Source organism: Saccoglossus kowalevskii, chromosome 21 (genome assembly GCF_978046115.1).
Source record: "Saccoglossus kowalevskii chromosome 21, keSacKowa6.1, whole genome shotgun sequence".
Classification (NCBI taxonomy): domain Eukaryota; kingdom Metazoa; phylum Hemichordata; class Enteropneusta; family Harrimaniidae; genus Saccoglossus; species Saccoglossus kowalevskii.
In genome coordinates, this window is record NC_140661.1 from 3,172,824 (window position 1) to 3,200,300 (window position 27,477).

At 35.6% G+C, this 27,477-nt stretch overlaps 2 protein-coding genes across 7 annotated transcripts in view; both read right to left on the bottom strand.

Annotated features, from left to right (window-relative positions):
* LOC102802540 (transcription factor CP2-like) overlaps positions 1-13,870 on the bottom strand; it is a 35,869-nt gene extending 21,999 nt beyond the window's left edge. For both annotated transcript variants that reach the window (XM_085495285.1, XM_085495284.1), the window contains exons 1-5: positions 13,471-13,870; positions 11,265-11,309; positions 4,661-4,805; positions 3,856-3,961; positions 2,167-2,276 (exon numbers count right to left, since the gene is read on the bottom strand). In XM_085495285.1, coding sequence (XP_085351411.1) covers positions 2,167-2,276; positions 3,856-3,961; positions 4,661-4,805; positions 11,265-11,309; positions 13,471-13,580 — 516 coding nt within the window. In that variant the 5' untranslated portion in view covers positions 13,581-13,870. The remainder of the gene's footprint in view (positions 1-2,166; positions 2,277-3,855; positions 3,962-4,660; positions 4,806-11,264; positions 11,310-13,470) is intronic.
* A 5,110-nt stretch (positions 13,871-18,980) lies between these two features.
* The window catches only part of LOC100374723 (uncharacterized), a 59,404-nt gene continuing 50,907 nt past the window's right edge, over positions 18,981-27,477 (bottom strand). For all 5 annotated transcript variants that reach the window (XM_085494936.1, XM_085494935.1, XM_085494939.1 and 2 more), the window contains one exon: positions 18,981-26,959. In XM_085494936.1, the coding sequence (XP_085351062.1) occupies positions 21,532-26,959 (5,428 nt within the window). In that variant the 3' untranslated portion in view covers positions 18,981-21,531. The remainder of the gene's footprint in view (positions 26,960-27,477) is intronic.

A 27,477-nucleotide genomic window follows, 5' to 3' on the forward strand; every position in this document is an offset into this window, starting at 1 on the left:
TTGTAACTTCTCATTCTACCACAAACTTGATATAATCGATATCTCACAAGTCTTGCCAATCACTCTTTTGATATTACCACATCAAACCTTGATATGAGCCCCCTTCAATATGTGATCATTGCCACATTCCACATGCCTGTAACTGTGAAATGTCCTTCATATATATTACCATTGTATCACCAATCTTTACATGATACAATCACATATACTTTGATAAACATGATTCATTTGACATGTGTGTTTTTATGCAGATGTATAATTTGTGGGGAGTTGCAGCAAAGTATCATAGTGATTTGGCGAATGATGGATCTAAATATGCCCCAAATATTTCTGAAATTTTGTTTTTTAATAATGAAAATGATATATGAACAATAATCCAGTTTTTCATATTGTGTAGAATTTATATTGACAAAATGCCAATGAAACTAGACTAATACCAGACCCTGTATATTTCTGAAAATATCACCACTTGGTGGCGCTGTACATGTATATAGATGGCTATTTGCTTCACCATGCGCAAAAAATGTTTGGCTGACTAAATATGATAACTGTGGTAAGTGTAATAAATATGTGGATATATTGACCATTATTATCCCATATGCATGTGTATATGTACGTCTTACTGCATCAATAAAATGGCTTAATATTTCCATTATATGGGCAATATCAATATCATGATATCATGTTTATAGATGTCCATTGTTGCTAAATCTGCAAAGAAACTTTCTGTTGGAATTTTGTCCGGGTTGACCAAAAATCAAATTAGATTGACTGGACTACTAGCTTTTAAAAGACATCGGCTTCACAAGGTCAACGGACTTCTGACGTCAGAAGTGACGTCATCATGTATATGACGTCATCATGCATGTTGAAGTGATCTGTTACAGATGCAGATTTATATTTCATTCATTGTTTTTAAAATATTGTAGTTATAAAGTAATACATTTCAATGGTAATTAGAGGTTATTGCATGGTTGAATATCCGCGGTAGGTAAAATCAGTGCTAAAAACCAATAAATCTTCAACATGCTCTAAAAAAAATTGCCCAACGGTTTAGGTCGTGGGGGTTTTTTTGGTCATTTGGTCAATGACCTTATCCAACTTTTGAAACAAAATTCGCTAATGTACTATTTTATTCCGGGTCAAACCCTAAATCCACTGGACTACTGATTATGAAACACACTGATATGTATGATGTATGTGCCAAATACGAATGAAAATGGTACATAAATTGTGGAAATATAGTAGTAAGGCCAAAAAGTCAGATGGCTGTCAATCGGCCATCCTTGACCAGATTTTGAAACAAATTGTCATGGACATGCATCCTAATGTGCCAAATTTTAATGAAAAGTGACAGAGCACATCCAAGATACCGCATAAAAAACAACAACAAGATACCTGCCAGTCGACCATCTTTGATCCAATTGCGAAATAAATCATCATGTATCCTAACATGTATAATCCATGTACCAAGTTTGAATGACAACTGACAAAGCATGTCCAAAGTACAACATTTTCAAAAAACAAGATGGCTGCCAGTCGGCCATTTTGAATCGAATCGCTAAACCACTGCATGCGCATATGTTCCACATAAGGTACTAGGCACATGCAAAGAATGAACGGAATCGGTCCACAGGATTCTGAAATATGACGTTGGACAGACGGACGTACACACAGACGGACAGACTCAGGAACTCATGGACGGTCGGGGACATGTATCCTAACATGTATGATCTATGTACTATATTTGAATGAAAACTGATAAAGCATGTCCAAAATACGACATTTTCAAAAAACAAGATGGCTGCCAGTCGGCTATTTTGAATCGAATCGCTAAACCACTGCATGTGCATACGTCCCACATAAAGTACTAGGCACATGCAAAGAATGAACAAAATCAGTCCAAGGGATTCTGAGATATGACTCCGGACAGACGCACGGGGATCAAATTATAAGTCCCCGTTTTCGAACTTCATCCGAACGGGGACTAAAAAGAATACATTTGAAGTTTACAAAACGTGCTTCATCCCAGTGGACCGATGTACCAAGTTTCATTGAAATCGAATGAGTGGTTCTTGAAATATGGAAATAAGAGAATGTACAATAATTCCTAATTCCTAATTAACATGACAGCATTGAATTCAATAGAATAAAGTTTGAGATTACCTGAATAAAAACACCTGTGCTTTCTTTTGTGGGATCCCATATAAACTCAACAGCATTGAGTGCACTAGGACTTCTTGTAAATTGTAACATTCCATAAGATAAGGGGACATCTACAAATATATAACACATAAAACTGTAACATTCCATAAGATAAGGGGACATCTACAAATGTACAAATATATAACACATACAATATGATGACATACACATTCTTCAGACTAAATTTTAACCACCTGACCATAATAATTGGGAATAATACCATGGGGAAGACCACTTGAAGAATAAAATAAAAATGGCTGCCAATTGGTCATTTTGAACCAAAACAAATCAAAGTATACCTACAACACCCTATAGGTAATGTTCATGCCAATTTGAAATAATTCTGCATGTGTAAAATAGCAAAGGTAATGCATTGTGTTGAAAGGCTGAAAATGGCTGCCAGTAAATCAAATGTCATCAAATCAAAAAAACAAAGTCTGTCTACAAAATGACATCAGACAGACAAATGGACAGAACCTAGTCTGAATAGGGAGTTTTTTTCACATATCACATTTGACCATGTCAGCGCCCAGAAAATCAAGACCAAGGCATATTACTAGTATGAATGAGTGGCGACAAGATTATGACATTTTGGAAGGGCTGGGCTTTTTGGCAAATGTGATCCAGAATATAACAAGCCATGCATGTCACAGTCCCTGTTAGTTATCAAACGTAAGATATATAGTTTTGTTTATAGTAATATAGTTGGAACATAAACATGTCAGAGATATGGATCCAGAGACTGATGCTTGATTATGATGATTTTTTAACATTGAAATGATTGACATTCAGTCATCTTGTTTCTGATCGTCAAACGAGTACTTGTCCATATTGTGAGATATTGCTCTTGAACAGTATTAATTAAAACAAAATGGTCACAGTATATCTATAACATGATGTATAGTGTATATATAAAATTTGAACATAATCAGTCAAATCATGTCAGAAATACGGCTCTAGAACTGCACTCATTAAAACAAAATGGCTGCCAGTCAGCCATTTTATATCCCATCTGAAAAACAGAATGACATGCGTCAAGGTCCCATAATGTCCAATGTATGTACCAAGTTTGAACAAAATCCTTCCCTAAATTCTTGATTTTGATTTGATGACTTTTCAGCACAAAAATGGCCACCATTCGGCCATTTTGAACCAGATAGTCAAGTCAATATACCTGTATATCTATGACATGATCTATAATGAATATATAAAATTTGAACATAATCAGTCAAAGCATGGCAGAGATATGGCACTAGAACTGCATTCAGTAAAACAAAATGGCCGCCAGTCAGAAATTTTATATCTAATCTGAAAAACAGAATGACATGCATCAACTTGAAGGTCCCATAATGTCCAACATATGTACATATACCAAGTTTGAACAAAATCCATCCATAAATTCTTGATTTTCATGATTTTTCAACACAAAAATGGCCACCATTCAGCCATCTTGAATCAGATCATGAAACAAAATTTATGTGCATATGTATAATATTAAGTATGATGTATGTGTGAAGTTTGAATGTAATCGGTCCATCGGAACGGGGACTAAAAATAATGCAAAAGTGGAGAGGGAGTGGTTGACAGGATACAGGAGCTCACATGGTTAAATATGTTAACAATGCTGAAATAACACTTAAAATTCCTTACCAATATCTAAGATTCTATCACCAGGTCTTTGAGCTTTCCAGTGTGCTAACTGTTCTTTCTCTGTATACTGAAGTCTCTTGTCATGGAATAGTACATGAACAATACTCTGAGAACAAAAATAACAATAACACAATGATTTCAGTACTGTAAACGCATTAATTATTCACTGGGTTTTAATTTTGCTATTTCACTGAGTGAAATTCACTAAATTAAATCTATGTGAACATAGAGCTCATTGTTTCCCTGCCAACTTTGTGAACTTAAAACCCAATGGAATTGCTCAAAACATCAATATAATGAAATTAAAGGTCAGTGAAAACAAATGGTTTAACAGACTGCTGTTGCAGATAAGTTGATGCACTTAGTTCAGTCAATTCAGTCAATGATGGCAGGTTTTTGACACCAGTAGATGACAGCGCACATCATCAAACTCTTACTACTATGTAAATTAGAGTTCTCACCACAGACGTTCTGATGTTTTATGGAGACTGGGTGAATTTTATTGGAAATCACAAAAGTTGACTAACTCAGCAGGTGAAGTGTCCAAACTAGGTTTGATTGAAACCTGTTTCAAATTTCTGAGAAATTGTCAGAATTAATACACAAACAGATAAGGCCCAAAAAAAGATCTGTTTCTTAAAAACTTTCATTTTTTAAATGAAACATTTAGATCTACATGTTGATCTGCCCATACACAAATAAGATATTGCACCACCAGCAACAGAAATGGCCCTTTTTTTTGTTTCAAATAAAAAACACCTTCCGATGCTCGTGGAAACTATAAACAGATCTAAATATTTCTTACCTTTAATAGTTTGCCTTGATAAGCATGTGTGTTGCCAAGTTTTTTTACTTTCAATTCATATGACTGTCCTTGATTTAAATAAGTTAGTGTTTCTTCACTCAGTTTGACGGCAGGTGAGGTGGCCGCACACAGAATATATTGGAATCTACAGAGGTATTTACAATGCAATCTAATTAATTGCGTTCATTCCGATGGAAAAGGCGAATTAGTTAACACACTGAGATTTGAATCAAAGGTGAATAAAGACGTAACAGTGACAAATCAAGGGAAATCAGAGACAATGCACCTTCCTAGAAATGCAAATGATTGATGGGTATGTTTCATCTCAGGTTGTTTTTCTAGTGTTCTTACATATTTCTGGAATATGTACTGTATAAGCAGAAATATCAATTCTGATAAATTTCAATGTATTTTTCATGGCATATATACATGTACATGTATCACAAAATATGATTGTAGGTGTTGCATGTGTATAACTTGAACTATCTTTGATTCTATATAATTTAAGATAACATTCGTATCACCATGAATTATTACTAAATTTATCTTAAAGTGCAGTGGTCGTCACACTGCCTTGTGTTTGATATGGGTCTCATAGCGATGTATACAATATGTGTAAAATACATTGTTTATATGAAATTTGTCCTTATGATTTGTGAAGTTGCTCTGACAGGAGTTCCTAAATATGACCCATGTGCCGTTTCTTACTTTGACCAAGATACATTCAACCATTTACATTATGGGCTTTGCATATTATTTAGTTTTTTGAAATCTACATTCCTTTTAACATCAACATTTTCAAAATCCTTTATTGGAACAGAACATGGTCTATATTCACCAAAATAACAATGCTGCTTTGTTTCTAGGCATACTAGAACTTGAAACAAAAGAAGTCATCCAATCATCCTTAAAAATCGAGTTGCCCCTGTATTTCTGAGCGAGAAAAGATCAACCAATTTCGCTCAATCTTTCTAGACTACTTTTTATTTAGAGGCACCAGGGAACCACAATTTTGGATGTGAGACTATTTCCTTCGGCGATAGCTACAGTGATTGTGACCTAATCGATATTGGCAAGATTCAGGGAAACACAGTGACCAGTGAGGCCCAAAATGACACAAACATTTATGAATTTGAATGAAGGACATGAATTCAGTTTCATTACAGACTCCTGGAAAACAAACATTTGTGATGTACTTCACTCTGGTGATGGAACAGTCAAGGATAAATAAACATGGCGACAATATTGCAACATTTTATTGCCCGTCTTTGCTCGTTTTCAGGCACATAAAACTCTATATATTTTTTGGTTAAAAACATGCTTAGGAATAAATTGGGAAACAGCGAAAATAATTGCAGTTAGAAAATTGGATAGTGACACCGTTTGTATTATTATTAGGGATTCCCAGGGAACAAATATTAGTGCTGTAATTTACTCTGATGGTAGGATAGGTGACAAATTTGAGGGACTCCGAAAACGTCATTTACCGCTCGTGACAAACAATTTAATGGACATAAATATCACAACAAACATTTCAATGTTCTGGTTATCTCTGGCATGACTGCAGTTTTTGAAACAAACTTGAGGGACTCTAAAAACACAATTTATGGCATACAACTTAAAAAACGCAATGTAATGCAATATCACAACGAACGTTTCAAATGTTCGCCCAATCTTCCATGATTATTTGGTGATATGAATGATTCAGCCCAGCACTTACTGTAGATAGGTTATTTATTAGAGGCGCCCGGGAATCAAAATTTAGCATGAATATCTTTCCAAATGAAAAAGGTTGAGGTCAAAAAACAAAAACAAACAAAAAACGATTTTTGCCCAATCACACAATTTTTTTTCAATATATTATTGATTTAGCCCCGTGCTTAGATGGTTTATTTGTTAGAGGCGCCCAAGGAACCAAAATTTGGCGTGAATGCCTTTCCAAACAAAAAACTAAGCTAAAAAAAAAAAAAAATATTTTCGCCCAATCATTCAAGTTTGTTTGGTGATATACCATACATGTATAATTGATTCAGTCCAGCGGTAACATAGGTTATTAGAGGCGCCCTAGAAATTTAGGAAGTTTATTACTTGCACGACAATAATAACCAAGAGGTGAGAGACTATTTACCGCAGCGATAACTAGTGATTGCGACCCCAAACATTTACTATTAGTAAATTAGAAAGTGAAGACCTTGAATGTACTTTAGCAAAAATTAAAATGGTCAAAGGTCAAATGCATTGTTATGCTAATTCAATTTCCGACATGTTTACTACCTTATACTAAAATATGTTTGGATATTTAGAGTACTAACACATTTTTACTTATGGTCCGGTTATACTTAAAATACACCACGAATATTCACTTTTGAGATATAATTTTTGGTATGTGTTGATTCTTGGATATTTTATCTTCATCGTCCTGTACTTCGTTTAGTAATTCGAACTTCCCAGTTTGCGTAAAAAGGGTGAGTTTCGAAAATACCTTTGCTTCATTATTTGCTGAGGGACGGCCGCTTAGGTATGTGCTCTGTAACTTGTAGCAAATGAACCTAAAAACGTTAGGTAATCAAACAAAAATGACGTTGTGCTAAAGTCCAAAAAGTACGTTCAAGGTCTGCATTTTTTCGTAGCATAAAAGTGAGTTACTCCCTTGCTTATTGTTACACCCTCAAATCAACTGATTTCTATTCCCCTCAAGTGTCAAAATGGTATGAGCCTCCATTATATCCCTTGACTTGAAAAAGTCTTTTTTGCTTGACGTGTTCATTTGCCTTCAATTGCGTTTCAGTGGCTGTCACAGTCGTATTCTTGCCGATAATATTTTGGTTCAAACTCACGTAGATATCGCGGAGAAAACTCAAATTTTCAACTAAAGCTAATTTGCATAACAATGTTTTTGCTCTTGGTCGGCATATTGGACACGCATACAATTAGGGATTAAATTGCATTCGCCGTGATAGGCAAAAATGTATTTGCACTAAAGTACGTTCAAGATCTGCACTTTCTCATAGCATAAACACGGTTTTTACCCTCGATTACTAAGATCAAAATATAATTGAGGTATCTATCGCCGCGGTAAGTAGTTTTGACCTTTTTCACTCGAAAGGCAAAGGCGATAAGAATAGATTCTCAAGGACGCAGGTCGTTTGGATCGGACGATTTCCAATTCGTTGTATGCCTAGATCAATGGCAACGTTGTTTTTGGTGAATCTATAACATGTTCTGTTCCAATAAAGGATTTTGATATGCATAACAATTCCTTACTGAAACATTTCCTGCACTCTCTAAATTTGACAATGCCACTAGCCCAAGATGGACTTCCTGTTCAACACGTTGTTGAATGTTCGCGTCACTGTACGTAAAAACACACTCTCAAACTTGACAATTTTAAGCAAATAGATGGAAATACCAATTGCATAAATCATGAAGATTGTTGATTCGATTGCTGACCGGGATAGCTGCATTTAGTGTTCTTTTCTATGCAATATAAAATCATATCGTTGCTGTGGGCGGCGAAGGCTGACAGATTGTTTTGGTTCAATGGCTCTCAAGGCACGGGCAACTGACATTTCCTTTTTTTTACTATTCTGACATGTTCTGGGCTGTATATAACAGTCAGACACTGACAAGTAAATAAATACTAGTAAACAGTCCAGGACATAGTCAATACAAGCTGGTAGGCTGGTTGACGATCCGCTCCGCTCAAAAAACAAGCAACATGTTTTTGGCTGTTTCCATGGTAGGACATGAATGTGAAGCTAACGTCAGTTTATAACTAAATGGGCCCTGTATACGAAGTTTGCAAAAATCATTCAGTCTTTAGAAGTCACTTAGTTTATTAATAGAACGTATTCTGCTGTTACATTTATTATTTCCAACCGTTTTGCGATAGTATTTTCTAGAATGAAGGCAGATTTACAGTTCATTCAAAGTTCAAAGTTGCGTTGGGATTACGTTGATACAGTGTAAGATATCAAAAAATAGGCCAATGGCCTGTTGCTCAACGGCTATTGTACAAAAGATTAGTGCTGTATATGACAAATACCCCAGTGAGTGAGACAATAAAACATAATGCTAAAAGTGGAATTTTTTACAAAAATAACAGAAATATTCAATAAAATTAGAATCAAAGAGAGCTAAAAAAGAACTCCAGCGTGTTGAGAAAATAACATAACACGATATTTAATTATCTGAATTCGTAATACATGTATATAGTATACCAAGTTTTGTTGAAATATGTTGAATGGTTCTTGAAATATCACCCAAATAGCTTGAATTTCACTAGCTGATATGTTCCACCAAAAACTAAATATATCTGGAAACTGCCCCAACACATCTATGCACCAAGTTTTATTAAAACATATTAAATGGTTCTCAAGATACATGTATCACTAAAATAGCCTAAATATTGGTACATGTATGTAAATTAGGCAATTTGCATAATTTTCCACAAAAATCAATCATGTCTATACACATTTAAATATGTTGAGTGGTTATGTTTTCATTACAATCACAATAGACCAATCAAAGAAAACTTAGAACTCCCATGTGCTATGTCAGAATGAGAGAACAGTTGACAGAACAAATGGGAAACATTACATATCTTCCTGTGAGCATGTTGTTCATTAATTAAGGAGAAGGTAATAAAAAAAAAATCATGAACTTCTGAAATTTTTGATAAATTTGACAACTTTTAGTGACTGGGTGAAGTGTCATCCAAGCTACATGTGTACCTAGTATCAAATAATTTGGACTACTGGTTTTGAAGAACAAGTCAAAAGTACTATTTTTGATGAAAAAAGACAAAATATTTGCTAAAAATAGAGAATTGAAGATGTCAACACAAAATGAACAAATCTGATAGACACCATTTAATTTCAGAGAAGAAGTTGAAAATAGCATTTTTGACCAAAATGACCATTTTAAAATATTGGCCAAAATTAGGAAATTCAAAATTTCCTTACCAAATTAACAAAACTGATAGAGGACAACCCAAGGCACATGCACTATCAATATCAGTACTGTAGGAGGAGATACATTTGCCTGTGACCTACCTGCCAAGTTTGAGCGAAATCGGCCAAGCCAAAAAAATCACAGAAGAAATAATACGTGAAAACACTGGAAATCACACACACACACACACACAAAACTACAAAAGTGATTTTAAGGACAATCCTAGCGGAGCGGATCGGCAACAAAAGTGATTATAGGGGCAATCCTAGCAGAGCGGATCGCCAATAATTAATATTTTATTTTTGTTAGTGTATCTTTTATTTTATTTATTAATTAAAATATGTACACTTATTTCAAATTGGAGTGGGAATTGCCAAGCCAATTTATAAAATTATAAACAAATATTTTCGTAAATAACACTGACCATGAAATACGCCCTTGAGAAGTATTACTGATGAATATTTTATATTGCAATTTCTTTCAATTTAATTAGTTGTATTGCAATGCATTAGTAATAATGTAAATATATATATATACATTTCTTTGTTATGTACTATAATTTATCTATATTGGAAAACGGTTATGGGGATTATTAATTTTAATAAACAATATTTAACTATCTTTTGCAACACCAATAAGATCATAATGATAATGTTTCTTGGTTTTTGAAACTATGGGCATTATCAGAGCATGGGTCTTATTTTGGAACTCCTGCCAGAGCAACTGCACAAATCATAAGGGCAAATTAATAGCTTCTAAGGATGGTATCCCCAGAATAGTGCAAGTTGTTAAAGAAACATAAAACTTTAATTCTCAACAACGATGAAAGGACCAGTTACTGCGACAAAGCCCTACTCCCCGCAAGAACCACCCAATACGAAACCCACTTACCGCGAAACCCACTTACCGCCAAGCTACTAGAAATTATGAAAAAAAAAAATTCTCAGCGATAGCTACATTTGTATGTAAATTGGAACCAAACTGTTTTCGGCAAGATTCCAGGTACGGCAGTGACGACCACCAACATGTAATTGAAGGCAAATATACACGTGAAGCAATAAAGAAAACAGTTTTGAGTCATAGCGTAAAGTAGGGAACTAAACCATTGTTTACCTTTGAGGGGAATAGAAATTACTTGCTTTTGAGGGGATTCATAATGTTATGAAAGTACTTTAGTACAAAGTCATATTTTGTTTGATTGCCTAATGCTTTTAGGTGCATGTGCTGCAAGTTAGAGCGCACATACCCAAGCGACCATCCCTCAGCAAATAATTTAGCTCAGGCATTTTCTGTGTCAAAATGGCGAAACTATCCATTTTTACGCAACCTGGGAAGTCAAAATTACTAAACGAAGTACACAACGATGAAGCTGAAATATCCAAGAACCAACACATACCAAAAATTATATCCCTAAAAAAGTAAATATTTGTGGTATGTTTTAAGTCTAACCAGACCGGAAATGAGAATTTGATACTACTCTAAATATCCAAAAATATTTTAGTATAAGCTAGTAACCATTAAGTCTAGATTGGTTATGATATATTAGATTACATGAATACGAGAGAATTGATAAATACAGAAGTTATATACCATACATCAACAGTACAGTGTACACATGCATAATTTACAGAATCTTCTGACATTAACTCACCCTCCTTCTTCTTCTTCTTCTTGTTTAAACACAGCCAATACTTCACTGCAAGTTAAATTAATGAAGTTATAGTGTGTACAATCCACGGTAATGCTATATTAGAATTGTCAAGAACACAATACAAATTATTGTTAAGTCAAATAAGTCACATAATGTTTTAAATGTAACATTCAACATTGGCATCCGGGGCGACACTAAAATGTATGTTTGCATTGTGATTTAGTGATCATCCGCAATTTATATGACTTCTCATTAGAACTTCATTGCATATTCTAATCTGATAAATTCTTTATGAGATATATAAACATTTTTTTTTTTAACAACTTTCCTTTAAAATAAAGTAAATTTTGATTAGACTTAAAGTGCCTATGGTTTCTGTTGCCCTGAAATGAACATTTGTGAAAAAAACACATTTTTTTAAAGTAAAATTGAAAAAGATTGAAATTGAAATAATTAAGTAAAATTGAAAAACATTCCAAGTTGTAGCCATGTCTCCTTCCTGGCACAGTTGATTATTTACAGCCTTCTGACTTCTTCCAAAGTGATATGTGACACCAAATATCTGACAAAGTGAGAAAGTCTTGCAAATGCTATGCACTAAATACCGCAAAAGCTTGTAATCGTAAAACTTTTCTTTTTACAAGTGTGCGAATTATTACTGGGATAACTAATGTACATAATCTGGTACACCCAAAATAACAAAAATATTAACTCAAATCAGAGAATTAAAGGCAAATTCACAGAAATATAGTAATTCTTCCAATGAAAGTACGTAATTTACTTTTTTTCATACATTGATTTTGAAGTTTCACTTCAATCAGGTATTCCTAATGTTAATATAAGTCGCAGCACATGACTGTACCTTAAGGTAGTTTACTACCATTAAAACATCACAGTAAATCATTCAAAAATTGTTGTGGGATGATTCACATACATGCACGTCATTCATGCTTAATGTTTTTACAGGGAAAGAAGTGTGTTTCCAAGAAAATAATCTAATAAGGGGCCATTTCAGAACATTTTCATAGAATTCCATGTAAACATTATTCCATGGATAATTTATACTAATATTCAAAATCCTTCATTTTTTCATGACAGTCATTTGTAGCCCTCATAACACTACATAATAACTTGTTAGCATAGGTCACGTAATAACATTTTGAGATAGGATGGAATGTTTCTGCCCACAGTCACTTGGGGGCTGAAAATCAATAAATACTAATTTTCAATAAAAATCATCCGCTATACGTATATAAATAAACAAGTTGTGAAACACGGCACCGAGTAAATCGACACCCTGTCGGTTTCAAATGTCGATTTCTTACCTTAAAATGCGAAACAAAAATTTTAGAGGGGATCAGGTGTTACGTTAATAACCATTGTTCATAATTGCTAACTTGGTTTTATTCAAAACTGCACAAATCCCGCGTTTTCTGATGATATCCGACGATTTTATGAACGAAAATGGCCAGCAGCCAGAATCAAGGGGGATTCGCATAGAGTTCTGGGTAAATCAAGGAAATACTCGCTGTTACGGCACGCCTGATTGGCTGAAAATGAGTATGCGCACTTGATTTACCCATAACTCTGCGCGAATCCCCCTTGATTCTGGCTGCTGGCCATTTTCGATCATGAAATTGTCGGATATCACCAAAAAACTCGCGATTTGTGCCGTTTTGAATAAAACCAAGTTAGCGATTATGAACAATGGTTATTAACCTAACACCTGACCCCCTCTGCACTTTTTGTTTCGCATTTTAAGGTAAGAAATCGACATTTGAAACCGACAGGGTGTCGATTTACTCGGTGCCGTGTTTCACAACTTGTTTATTTATATACGTATAGCGGATGATTTTTATTGAAAATTAGTATTTATTGATTTTCAGCCCCCAAGTGACTGTGTTTCTGCCATAGCCAATTGTAAACAATTCAAAAAACGAATTTTTGAGGTCGTTTTGAGGAAAACTCAGTTTGGTGACCATATTTCAGAATTTTGAACATTAGAGTAACCCAAACTCTCATTCTGGATTTCGAGGATTTCTGTGTATTATTTTTTAATTGTAGCAAATTACCATAACATATAAAACTCTGTGTCGTAAAGGCCTGTCGGTCCACACTAGTTTGTGTGTGCACACAGTAACTTAACGGTTGGTAACAGTCCCTCGGGATAAGGGGCAGGATGTTATCGAAGACAAACATGTATTACCTCATGTTATAAGCTGCTGTTCCAAGCTCAGCACCCAATCCAGTTAGATTTGAGTCAAAGTCTGCAGCTAGCCCGCCATCGAGGTCTTCCATGTTAAATGCAGCGGCCATGCTCAGTGGCAGTGGGGACAACAGCAACACTATCCGGCTTACACCTTTCCTTTGGAGGCACCGGACAGAGTGTTTTTAAACAATCAACAGGCTTTGTAATGGCCACAAACACACAACAATACCAAAGTGATGATTCGGTTATCTCCTCAATCCAGATTGATTCGCAAATTCTCACAATTTCACTTTCAAATCGATCGTCTTATTTTGATACGAGTTGTTTTCCTGAAATATGAACAAAAATTACTAATGCGCACGCTCAATGACCTTCGTAACGCGTCGAAGAAGCGCCCCCAGACGAGAAGGTCAAGGCTAAATATAGTATCATCTGATAAAATACGGGCTGTAAACTACAATGTGACGTTGTTACAGTTATGTAAGGCACAATTCAATTCATTCTCAATTCTACATCATCAAACGTTATGTTGTGTTTCATCATGCAGCTTACGCTTAATAATGGCTGTTAAAAACGAAGGCATCAGTCTGGTAGACGCACAGTGGCGTACACATATAATACTAGTAATACAATTAAACTTGATAACTACTCTATAAGGTCAAATGCTGAGTTGGCATTCCCGAGTTAAAGGAAATAACAATTTACTTTCCGTTTTGATCTCTAATTGTATAGGCATTTTTTTATGAAACGGGCATTTTTTTTAAATAATTGACTTATACATATGTCACTATAGAATTAAAAAGCAGGTTTGAAACACATTTGAGGTAAAAGGTCAAAGTCTTCTCAACCCTGCAAACGAACTACATATATTTTGCAACACATTTTATTTTTTATTGGTGTCGATTTTAATTTCCTGGTCAAACTATATGCCCAGATATTTACATTTCTGGATAAATTCTAAAATTAAATTTGCTATATGTATGTGAAAATGTTATTCGTTGTTGAGTCCCTGACAACGGCTTGTTGTTAAGTAGTCAACTGATGCTGTATAACTTGTAATTCCTCGGGTACCTTGCCAGAATCATAGACGAAAAGAAAAAAATGTCTGTTCTCCTCGTCGTTGTTCTTGTAGCTGTTGTTGCAGCGTTTCTGGGGTAAACTAATTATTGTGGTTAGAATACCTCAAATACTTTGTATCCATTCATTTACAAACTTATGCACTGTCATCAGATTGTATTCAAACGGTTTGAGTCAGTCATAGTCCCTCGACACCAGGAACCGTGGAGTCAATGTTGACTGATAAGTCATATTGGTCGGCTGAGTACTAAGAGATGCTACTCCATGTTAAGAGTTATTTGAAACCCAGAGATATCGCAGATCCGGAGTGAACGAAAAATTTTGAATCATAATAACAAGTCCATAATTCATTTAAAATGACAACCCAAGAAGTGACATCATATGCTATTAATAGTGTCACGTGTTGTAGATGAAAATTGAATTGAAACTATCGTGTTATGTGTAGCTATTGGAATGAATGTTATCCCGAAGGTAATTCTTGAGGTCCAGACAACGGCGAATTTGTGACGACATTCAACATCACAACGGAATGGGGGATAACCCCATGTAAATCATAAGTGAAACGGTATAGTTAACCACATAAAGCTGGTTACTCAGCCCCGGTAGTTGAATAATTATTTCTCTAGATTAACGTACAACAATCGTCGCTCAGCGTCGTGTTCGATATGGGTCCCATGCGACGTCTACAACGCACGTAATACGATATTTTACGAAACATAAACATGTGCTATTGCTACATTATAAACAAATAAAACATGAATCCATATTTTACGAAACATAAACATGTGCTATTGCTACATTATAAACAAATAAAACATGAATCCATATTTTACGAAACATAAACATGTGCTATTGCTACATTATAAACAAATAAAACATGAATCCATACTTTACTCCAATTAGGAATGGTAATGAAAACGGCATTTCCAAGCAAACAAACATAATTAGGAGTTAGCATTGGAAACGCTGGGCGCACAAAGATTTTGTTTTATTTGTTATTTTATTCATAACTATTTCAACAGACAAAACGCCCAATTAAAGGAATATTTTAGACAACTGAATGACACATGACAAAATAAAATTACTGGTCGTAGAAAAATAGTTGGTGTAAATTTGTTTGCTTTCCCGGCAACGTAATATGGTTTTATTTTTTTACGAATTTATTTTATTGTCTCTCAATTATAGTTTGCTATATTCCCCGTTTAGTATTTTCTGTACAGATTTTTTTTTTCAAAATCAAACACGCAGGGAATTTTTAATTTTCCCTAAGAATTTGACTTTGAACTTATCAAGAAATGATATAATTTCAACCAGTTTCACAAACATTCAGGTTTTAGTTATTCTCTGAATGCTAATGATGATGATGAAAGGATAAACTTTGCGAAATATGACGTACATTTTATGAAATTAATATCCAATAGTAGTCCCATTTGGACATAATTAAATACTATAATAAATGATTCAACTACGATATACTAACTAATTGGTATAAACCAACGCATGAATTCAACGAGTGTGCGGCAACGCACCAGAGTGGATACAACAGAACACACAAACATTCCACAATATTATTATTTTGCGTTTAAAAAATATAAATTAGGGTATAGTATTTCTTGTCTGCCATTATAACCCACTTTTCAGTGGTTGATAATTGACCGCAAAATGTTAAATTGGTAAAAGTATTGCATTTTTAGAACAATTCTGACGCAATAAGGCTACCTATTAATGAATCTTCTGTGTATGTTATATTGGAAACTATGTGCCACCCACCCACTGCATACTCAATGTCACCAATAGTAACCTCTGAACTACTAGTATACGCTATTAAAAAAATTGTCACCGGCAGTTATCCACGGGTTTTCATATGGTAGAATACAATCCTCAATTCAGCAAAATGATGACCCAAATGTATATCTTATATCAGATGCTACCAATGAAAATAATTTAGAACAGGATTGCACATATCTTTTAACGTTGATTGAAAAACCATTTCGATACAATATGGCTATATTTAGCGGCCGCATTTCATTTTTCATAATCATTGAGATAATATTATTTCACTTGTGCCAAGTATCGTTCATCCCGACGTGGATAATATTACTGTGCAGGGTTAATTATTCACTAGGTTTTAATTTTGCTTATTTCGCCGACTGGAAAATGCGCTAAATTAAAACCCAGTGAATGTGTAAAATTTAGCATAGAACACACTATCTGAATGATAAAACCGTGAATTTAAAACCCATTGAATATGCCTGATATGCTAAATCAGTGAAAGTTAAACCCAGTGAAAATTAGTCATTTTACAGTATCTCATTTTCCTCGTGTTTTGTTCCTATAAAAATAATATTATCTCATTTATACAGTTTATTGACCATATGTAGATAATACTATTTAGTTTTTTCTATGTATCCTCCATCCCCATTTGCATTATGTTTCTCATTTGTTCCATGCATTGTCCATCTTTAGTGAGATAATATTGCCCGACTTGTCTCCCATGAATTGGCCATCTCTGAATATTGTCTCAGTTGTTCCATGCATTGGCCACCTCTGGTGAGTTAATAATTCTCACTTGTCCCATTAATTGGCAATCTCTGACGAGATAATATTGTCCAACGTGTTCCATGCATTGGCCATCTCTGATAAGATGGTGAGCGTCTTGGTAATAGGCTTAGCCACCACGGTGTCAGCATTGAAATAATGGCCTGATATTATTAGTTAAATCTATACCATATAGATTCTCAGAACAGAATAATCGCTGACATTATAAACTGTTCTGAAAATCGCCCAAGGTCTACAATAATATAATTATTTTACATTACTGAAATAATGGGATAAAATTCCTTATAGGTAAGTTGCATAAGCATGCCCATGCATATAGCTGGTAAACTTGCGGATTAATTGGCATATGGTGGTGCAATGTTGTCAACATTTTGGGTCTGACGGTTTCTGTGGATACTCATTTCTAAGGTATGACTTACCACTACCAAGTTGTCACAACATAACATCACTGAACTGCAGTCATTTCCTGCAGGGGGAGCATGCCCCCGGACCCCCTAGTAAGGTCGCACCTTCGGAGCAAGGTCTGCACCAATACAACTGATCTGTTTAGTATCGTCTTCATAGTTTACTGTGATGCCAGTTTATTCAGCTATAGTTTATGAAGTGATTGAATGTGCAAAGATAGAAGACTGTGCAGGAACTATAGTCTCCTTATAAAAGCGTCTAACAAGTCATATATTATGACGGAATGTCTTTGACAGTTTGAACGATGTGCCACTTCATTATTTTGAAAACTCGAAAGTGACTCGGATTTTCTTTTATTACATACATAGGGGCAGGCAAGTGTTACAAATTTTAACTGTTTTTTCATAATAAATCTGTCAAAATAATATGCAAACTTGGTGTGTGGCAAACGTGGCGTGTTCTTTAACCAAGTGATAGATCTTCTGCGCTTATTGTAGTATGGTGGCTTTATCCTATGCATCCTAGTTTAACTCCGACTGTGATATTACACTGTAATAGGTAAGCCATCACTGTGAGGCAGACAAAAATCTTTTGGTGTAACCGGTATCTTAGAAATTAAGGCCACCTGCAACCACAAGATGTAGCTCAATTGTGTGCTTCCACAATGTCTCAGGGCTGGCAATAATAGTGCATCAAATGATGCTCGAACACAACTTGATTAGCTCTCTTCTCATGACTTGTAATGCTTGATTGGATTGAAAGAGTTTTCAATTGATGCGACTTGAAACAAGATGCGAACTTGAAGCGGGGCACGGGCAGAGATGTTATACCAAGCTGCGTTGCGTTTAAAGCGTGGGGAGTCGTCACCTGCACAACTTGGTCATAGCGCGTCATTGTTTACAAACAAGCGCCTAAGCCTTTGCGTGTGTTGTTATCGTCTTGGTACTCGATTCCCGCGTGTGCGCAGGTGACCACCTCCCGCTTTAAGACATGCCCTGTCGTCAACTTTTAGGCGAGAATTTTGTTTACATCTTGCCAAACTTGTAAATTAACACTAAAATTGTATTCTATATTCATGATTGTACAAGACTGGAAAAAGTACTCCATGCATTCCCACTATCCATAAGTGCAATTTCGCCAGCTACATCACGTACCAGTGCGCCCTCTATGGTACAAACGTAAACATGCCATACAGTACAAACAGTGCCAGGTTTGTGGGTATATTTTATTTCCTGATTATATTAGGATATTGTTCAAAAATTTATTTAGTTAATTAGTTAAACCCAATAAAAAGTTTTGTTTTTTTTTTCAAAAAAACATCAAAGGTGTAACAGGTACGATTTTGAAAAGGCTTTAGCGGAAGCATTTTGATTTTGACCCTAATGTTAATCTGATAACTACTTTGAAGAACTATATAGTCCAAGTTCATTGTATAAGAAATGTTTTAAAAAACACACACAAATCAATGAATTCAAATTGCAATGGTTTATTGAAAATGAAATACTAATCAAACAATCCAAAACATTATCAACACTGTAGAATGTACAATATTTTCATTTTGAAAAAAAAAAAATATGGCAGTAAGTGAAAAAACACTTTACAAGCAAATAACGTTGAAAATTACAATTTTTAAAGCTTGCATTGTACATAAAGATTCGAAAGTTATGACACTAATTGTCTTCTCGGTTCTCATTTATTACTACATGTATATTAAACATAGGATGGTATATCTGAATCATGAAGCAAAAAGCCTAACAATCAACCATGTAATAATTGTACTGCATACTAAAACAAAGTTAATCTAGTTGTAAATGGGTCCCTGCATTTACCTGTCTGTCCAATAGTAAATTCTCTGTCATCAACTTACTTACAGTCTATTTACTGTATGTGCTCTATAAGAAGTGCACATAAACCCAAAAAATTGCATTTATTATACACTGGATCGCTAAAATATGACTATTAAAAGATACCTCTGTCATTTACAAAGTACATGTGCTACTAATACAGTAAATTTGGTATATTATAAAACGAGACATTCTAGTGATTATATTCTCAATGCCCAGTTTCAATTTGATTGTAAAACAAATCTGAACGACTAATATTGGAAATGTAGAAATTGGGGGGAGGGAGAAATAATCAGGCAAAAAATGAAAGGCAAATTTCTGAGTGAATTTCTGTGAATTCATCCATATAGTATACTTTCCACATTCCTAAACAGTAAATTCTTTTATTAAACTGCACTTCACAACAAAACATGATTACAAACTTTTTATTCACCTAAAACTTGTTTTTAACCTAAAATGATGGCACCTATTAAATTAAACATATCCATCATACCGGTAACTGTTTTCCCTTCCACAATCTAACCAAAAACTAAACTGCACTAAAAAATATTACGAGGCAGAGAAAGCCATAAAGATGTTAGAAATCTGTGAGGCTTGTTTTTGCATGCACTGAAAGACTGATAAGATAATGATTTTTTGGCAAGGGTGTAACATCCCTGACCAATTTGTTGAAGACAAACTAAGAGAAATCTTTCTGCAACAACACTGCCTTAATTCTTTTTGATGAAAGATTACGTTTTATACTCTACAATGCATCAAATTACAGTTAATGTTTACCATGTTAGTGTTCATTATATTAGTGTCCACTGTGTAAGTGTCCACTGTGTTAGTGTCCACTGTGTTAGTGTCCACTATGTTAGTGTCCACTATGTTAGTGTCCACTATGTTAGTGTTCATTATATTAGTGTCCACTGTGTTAGTAATTAGTCTTATGTTCATTTAGGGTAAATGTTTCAAATCTTGCAAAAATAAAAAGTAATATACAAAAACATGTACATTATAATATAACATAAATTAAATTTGCATTAAATACATCTAAATGTGTATTTATGTAATAAAAATCAATAATTTTAAAATAATGTTCACAATTGAATTGTTTTAGGCCAATATAATTATATTAATGGAGTATACAGACACTTCATATTGTCAATAAATATAAGAAATAAAGTTTTTTCTTGAAGTCCAGAAAACCACAACAAATTACCATAGTTGGGCCATTCTTATATTCATTTACCCATACTGCCCTTCTAACACAGCACAGGTTTAAGGTGAAGCACAAATGCTAAAACAAAGAACAGATTTAATTATATTACTAAGAGTAGTAAATGTTATGGAAAATCTCAAGGCGACTAAATTCAACGAAAAAATTATGCAGCATTCATTCCAGATTGAAACAAATTAAATTTCATACAACTGGATATTGATTACATACTGTAAAATACTTTATTTTAGCTGGAATTAATTTCTACCGAAAAGACTTTAGGTGTTTTGTATGGAGTTTATTTTGACTGATTTTTGACGAGTTGAATGTAAAGTATGGGGGAAAAAGGTTTATTTGCTGGTTTTTATTTTCATTGTATCATTCCTTCAGCGAAAATAAATTGCAAGTGAAAATAAAGTATTTTACAGTATATGAAAGATGTCAATTTACACTACGAGACACAGCAGGGGAAAAATATCAACTGAAGTATAGTGATATTATGTTTACCATGTGGCTCACAATCTCCCAAGCATGGAATGCTTTAATTTTCTAGACAAAACTTTACGAATTTCAGTTGAGAAATTAATCAAGTATAACATGTTTTGTAATTTGGAACCTGTATGGAACTCTCTTGAAAAGGAACGGCACATGAATAGAAATAACTTGATATACCTCCACATCTGTTTGAATAAACGTATCTCTCTAACAAACCAAAATGATGTACTTTCAAGCATCCCATGTACCGAGGCTTTGCAATACCACCTCAAAACCCCACAATCATGTAAAAGAACACTCTTGATTAAATAAAAATAACACAGCTAAAATAGCTGTGCACTATTCCAATTTGAATGTAGCTTTCACATATACTAAACTGATCATCATTGAAGTCAGACTACAAGTCAATGATGTATCACACCTCAAATAGCACACTTTGTCATTGCATAATAACCCTTCCACAATTATGGATCATTGTCATGTTCCAGGCGAAGGCAATGGAACTTTACTCGCTGAAGAAGTTGCACTATCTGAAGTCTTTGTTTCAGAATCTATTTTTGCTGCTGTTGAAGTTGTAGAACTGACTGCAGCTGAGGTTGAGGTTGTAGTTGTAGTGACAGCTGTTGTTGTGGTTGCGACGATTGCAGTTGCAGGTACAACTGCAGCATTCCTCAAGTAAGCTGCAGTATATTTTGTTCTAATTGGTGCAGTTTTAAAATGTAAAAGTGGATGAGAAAAAGGTGATAACATAATCGGTGTCCGATGTGGATGATATCCTATTGGTATTGCATGTGGGTGCCCTAACTGTTGATGAAGTAAATGTTGTGCGGAGAAAGCTCCACCAGGTAAATGAATTGGCATGTGACCATGTATTGATATTGGCCCATGTAATGGTAATGCTCCAGCAGGAATATGGCTTATAGGATGACCTGCTGCTGCAGCAGCTTGCAACTGTAACTGGTGAGCATTATGTTGTGCTGCTGCAATTGCTGATGCAGTGGGCGACATCTGTATAGGCATATGTCCATGCATAGATGCATACTGAAGTATTGGAGTTGCACCAACAGAGTGTGGAGTCATTGAAACTGGTATCGGAATTGGTTGTTGATGATGAGCTGCATGAGGTTGTGGTTGAGGTCCTTGCCCCTGACCTGCAGGAGACAATGGCGGTGGAGGTGGTGGTGGGGCTCCGGCAGCAGCTGCTATTGCTGCTTGGTGTGCTTGTTGTTGTTGTTGTTGTTGTTGTGCAGCTGCTTGTTGTTGCTGTGCTGCTGCTGCCTGATGTACTGCAGCCTGTTGAGCAGCCGACTGCGCTACTGGGTGCTGTGCTCCTTGTTGAGCTGCTGCTTGTTGCTGTGCAATAGCTTGCTGTTGTGCAATAGCTTGTTGCTGTGCAATAGCTTGCTGTTGTGCAATAGCTTGTTGATGCACCATAGCTTGTTGATGAACCATAACTTGTTGGTGTGCTACAGCTTGTTGGTGTGCCACAGCTTGTTGGTGGACAACAGCTTGCTGTGGAGTCATGATTTGTTGTTGCATAGCTGCCTGGTGTTGAGCTGCTGCTACTGCTTGTTGCTGTGCAGCAGCTTGCTGAGCGGCTGCTGCTTGATGGTGAGCCGCAGCTTGCTGTGCAGCAGCAATGGATACCGGAACTGGATTACCAACAGGCAACCGCTGAGGTGCACCTGGTTGAAGTGGTACAGGACCTTGTGTTGGAGCTGGAGTAGGACTCTGTGGATGAGGTTGTTGCCCAGGATGCGAGACTGCAACATGCATAGCTGGATGTGGTAGTTGATGTGGTGCAGCATGGGGGTGAGGGGCACCCGGATGATGCTGTGGTGGTTGTAACTGAGACTGTGGATGATGAGCTGGAATACCAGGTCCTTGTGCTTGCAGAGGCACAGGATGTAATCCTTGTTGTTGTTGTTGTTGCTGTTGCAGTTGTTGTTGCTGTTGCAGTTGTTGCTGTTGCTGATGATGCATTTGTTCTTGCTGTTGTTGCTGTTGCATCTGCTGTTGATGTAATTGTTGTTGTTGATGTTGCTGATGCTGCTGTAGCTGTTGATGATGTATTTGTAACTGCTGCTGTTGTTGTTGGTGTTTGATATGAAGTTGTGCTTGCTCTTGCAACTTCCTGTATTTTTCCATCTCTTCAGGTGGTATAATTGGTTTTGCAGGAGAAGGGGATGATGCTTTTGCTTTGTTTTTCTCGTCTTCCTGCTTTCGCTGTTGCTCAAGTTTCTGTTGCCGTTGCTGTTGCATCTGTTGACTTTGTTGTTTAGTTAGTACTGTTACTTTGGGTTCTGTAGCCTTTGGAGCAATAACAAGTTTTTCTTTTGAAACATTTTCTTCACTGGTATCATCTTTTGGAGATGGCAATTTTGTATCAGGGCTTTTGTCATTGGAATCTTTACTTTTATCATCTGTTATATTCTCCGACAAAGCCTTCTTTTTCGGTTCAGAATCAACAGGACTGAGATCCTTAGACTGGGTTACAGTCTCAGGTTTCCCAATATCTATCCGCACTGGTTCATCTCTCAAAGTTTTCATCACAATGCCTTTTCTCCCTGTTGGTAACTTCCCAATGAGTGGGAGCACAGGTGGCCGGTGTAGCTCCGGGGGTAATTTAGGGCCATAATACCCAACAGGAGGGTCCTTCAGTTTAATCCCAGCCTTCAATCTAGCAATTGCAGACTTTACATGGCTGTCTTCAGCAGCCTTCTCAGCTTCTGCTTTATACTGTTGTTTTCTTTGCTGAACCCGCTCAAGCAGTCTTTTCACTTGCTGAGCCTGTAAGTTTTCTACACGCACACATTCTAATAGAATTGGACTCTCAACCGCACTGGTGATTTTCGTATTTGAAAGATTCTTACTTGACGATGATCTTGTAGGACTTGTTTTACGGTTTCCAGTGTGAGATTTGGATACGTCCCATCGACCACTTCCTTTGATTTTATCATTTTGCTTATTATCTTTGTAATCTTTCTTATCATGGCTTCTCTCAGAACGTTTGTAAGTGGATGCACTGCGATCACGACTTCTACTACGTGTATAGGAACGAGAATGCCTTCTGTGCCTCGAAGAGCGAGAGTAATCAGAATCTGCACTGTAACTTCTTTGACGACTACGTTTACTTCTTTCTTTATCAGAGTCATCATCATCCCGATATCGTCTTTTTTCATGTCTTCTGCTACTGTGCCTATCATAATAACTATCATCAGTGTCATAGTCACTACTGTGATGGTGATGACTCCGACTAGAACGCTTCTTATCTGACCTATGGCTACTCCTGTGGTAATCTGAATCACTATCATCACTGTATCTGTCATGAGATCGTTTGTGGTTGGAGCGTTCATGATCAGTACTGTCATAACTCTCATCTGAATAGTCATCATATCTATGTTTACGATGTCGCTTGCTGTCTCTTTTATCATCCTCTCTATCACTATAATCGCTGGAGCTATCATGATATTTACGTTTGGAAGAAGATTTAAGATCAGAATGTTTATAATGTTCTGCCTCATCATCATAACTACTATACTCATCACTTGATTTGTCATCCTTACGTTTATCTTTATGTTTCTTCTTCTCCTTTTTACGTTTTGATTTTGATTTGGAACTCAAATGATGTTCTCCATCCACTTCTGCATGTTTATCCTTTTCTGAATGTTTACGTTTACTTTTCTTATGTTTTGATGTTTTTGGTTCTTCTGCTCCATCCACTTTAACTTCACCTTTCCCCGATTTCTTTTTCTTTTTCTTCTTTTTAGCTTTTTTGGCCTTCTTACTTTTTTCCTTGTCTTTGACAGGTTGTTCACTCTCACTAACATCTTTTTCAATGGTTAAAACAGATTTCTCCCCTTCTTTGGGTTGTGTGACATCATTCTGAACTGTCTCTTCAGTTGTAGATTTGTTTTGTTGTACTTCTTTCACCTCATCTGTATCAACAACTTTCTTTGGTTCAGAATCCTCTTCCTTGGTCTTAGTTTCCTCCTTTTGTACATTTTGCTCAGATTCCACTTTAGAACTTGGTGCCAGTTTTTTGAATTCAAAATACAGTGGGTTACAACTATATGCTAATGAAGGCTCTGTCTTGGTGTGATGTATCATTTCAATTGGCCACTGTAGTGATGTCTGCTCATCTCGACTCAGCACAGAAACAAACATACTTGATATAACAGTGTCTGAATAAGAGTTTTTGGATTTGGAATTATTTGTACAATCAGCTTTATCCTCATTTTTAATTGTAGGATTTTCTTCATTGTTCACGACTACCCCTTCAACTTCTAGTTTGTTGTCATCTTTTGCACTTGGATTCGTACGATTCTTTTTCTTTTCTTCACTAGTCTCAACTGGTCCTTCAACTTTTGCATTTGCAGGATTTGTGATCTTTTCTTTTGTTTCTATTTTGTCTTTAACTTTCAAGCTTGGATTTGTACGATTCCCCTTCTTTTCTTCATTAACTTTTGCACTTGTATTTGTATGACTTCCTTTCTTTTCTTCATTAACTTTTGCACTCGTATTTGTATGACTTCCTTTCTTTTCTTCAATAACTTTTGCACTCGTATTTGTACGATTCCCCTTCTTTTCTTCATTAACTTTTGCACTCGTATTTGTATGACTTTTCTTTTCTTCACTGGTTTCAACTGCTCCTTTAACTTTCACATTTGTATGATTTCTTTTTCTTTCCAGTTTGTCTTTATCCTTTGCACATGGAATTGTTCGATCTCCTTTCTTCTCTTCATTAACTTTTGCACTTGTATTTGCAGGACTTCCTTTCTTTTCTTCACTGATCTCAACTGGCATTTTAACATTCGTAGGATTTCTTTTTCTGTCTAGTTTGTTTTTATCCTTTACAATTGGATGTGCACGACTTCCTTTCTTTTCTTCACTTGTCTCAACTATTCTTTTAACTTTCACATTTGTAGCATTTGTTTCCTTTTCTTGTTTTTCTTTATCTTTTGCACTTTGATTTGAAGGATTTCCTTTCTTTTCTTCACTAATCTCAACTATTCCTTTATCTTTTGCACTTGTATTTTTACGATTCAATTTTTTTTCATCACTGGTCTCAACAATTCCTTTAACTTTTGCACTGGTTTTCTTTTCTTCACTGGTCTCAGCTTTAACTTCAGGACCATTATCTTTCTTTAAAATCACACTATCAACTTTTTTATTGCTACTTTTTCTTTTTGACTCTTTGTGACTCTTCTCAGATTTCTCCAAACGTTGTTTATTACCAGTTTTCTCAGGTGTTGGGCTTTTTTCAAGGGTATCACATGAATTAATTTTCTCATTCGACTTCTCAGAACTTTGTAAATCTGCATTAGATGAAGACGGCATAGAATTTGGATGGTTTTCACAATGTTTGTTGTTCAGACAGACACTTTCAGATGATTTATCGTTGACAGGAATGTGATCATCTTTATATTTCACAAAAACCAAGAAAGGCAATTTTGGTTTGACCTTGAAATGTTCAAGAGGTGTACGTGAATACACTTCTCCATCATGAGTCTTTTCAACATTAACTTCATCCTTCCTTGTTTTATTCTCAATCACTGTCACTGGGATGTCGTCATCTGAATTATTATTCACATTCTCTATAGCTTCTTTGATTTCACCAGGTTGGTGTCTCAATGGAGACTTTGCAGGCAGTTTGTTACTAGATTTCTTGGCAATACTGAATGACACTAAGCCTTTATTCTGACCATCCTCATCTAGGTCTTGAGTGGCTTTCACAGGTGATTCTTTGATGTCATCAGTAGTGCTTTGTGATGGGACTGAATCTGGTTCTGAAATTTCTTCTGAGCTGACTGCAGGAGGTACACTTGCTGGTTCCTCACCATCTTTGGTACAGCCACTCTTGAAACTAGTTTTAAATTTGTTTCCCTGTCCCATTTCATCATTCCTGTTAACAAAGAGAATTTGGACATTAGGAATCAAACATGGAATTGAGATGTACTATAAAAATCAGCCTGACAATTTTAAATTTTAATTTTGAACAGCCAAAAATAAATATGAGGTGGTCAGAAATAGCCCAAATGATAAAAGAAAAGAATTTTGTTTTGTTTTTTGGACACTTCAAACATCAACCCAAAATTGAAATTATACAACAAAAATCCAAAACAATATAAATGGCCAGTTTGATGGTGGTCAGAAAAATGTTTTTTTTCTCAAGAAATGGGGTACAGGAATCAAGCGGATGAACCAAAGGAATGTACCAGTATATCCAATGGAGCTGTTATGTTAATACATAGGAGTTAGGATAAGATGAGCACCTTTAATGCTGAGTTTGAGTAAATGTCTTGGGAACAGATTCAAAGCTATGATGTAGTCAATGTGTATGTGCAATGTGCTAGTAAAGATGGTGTAGTCTTGGTGCACACTCATTCTTGTGTTCAGTCAGTGCTAATGCTAGGTATATGG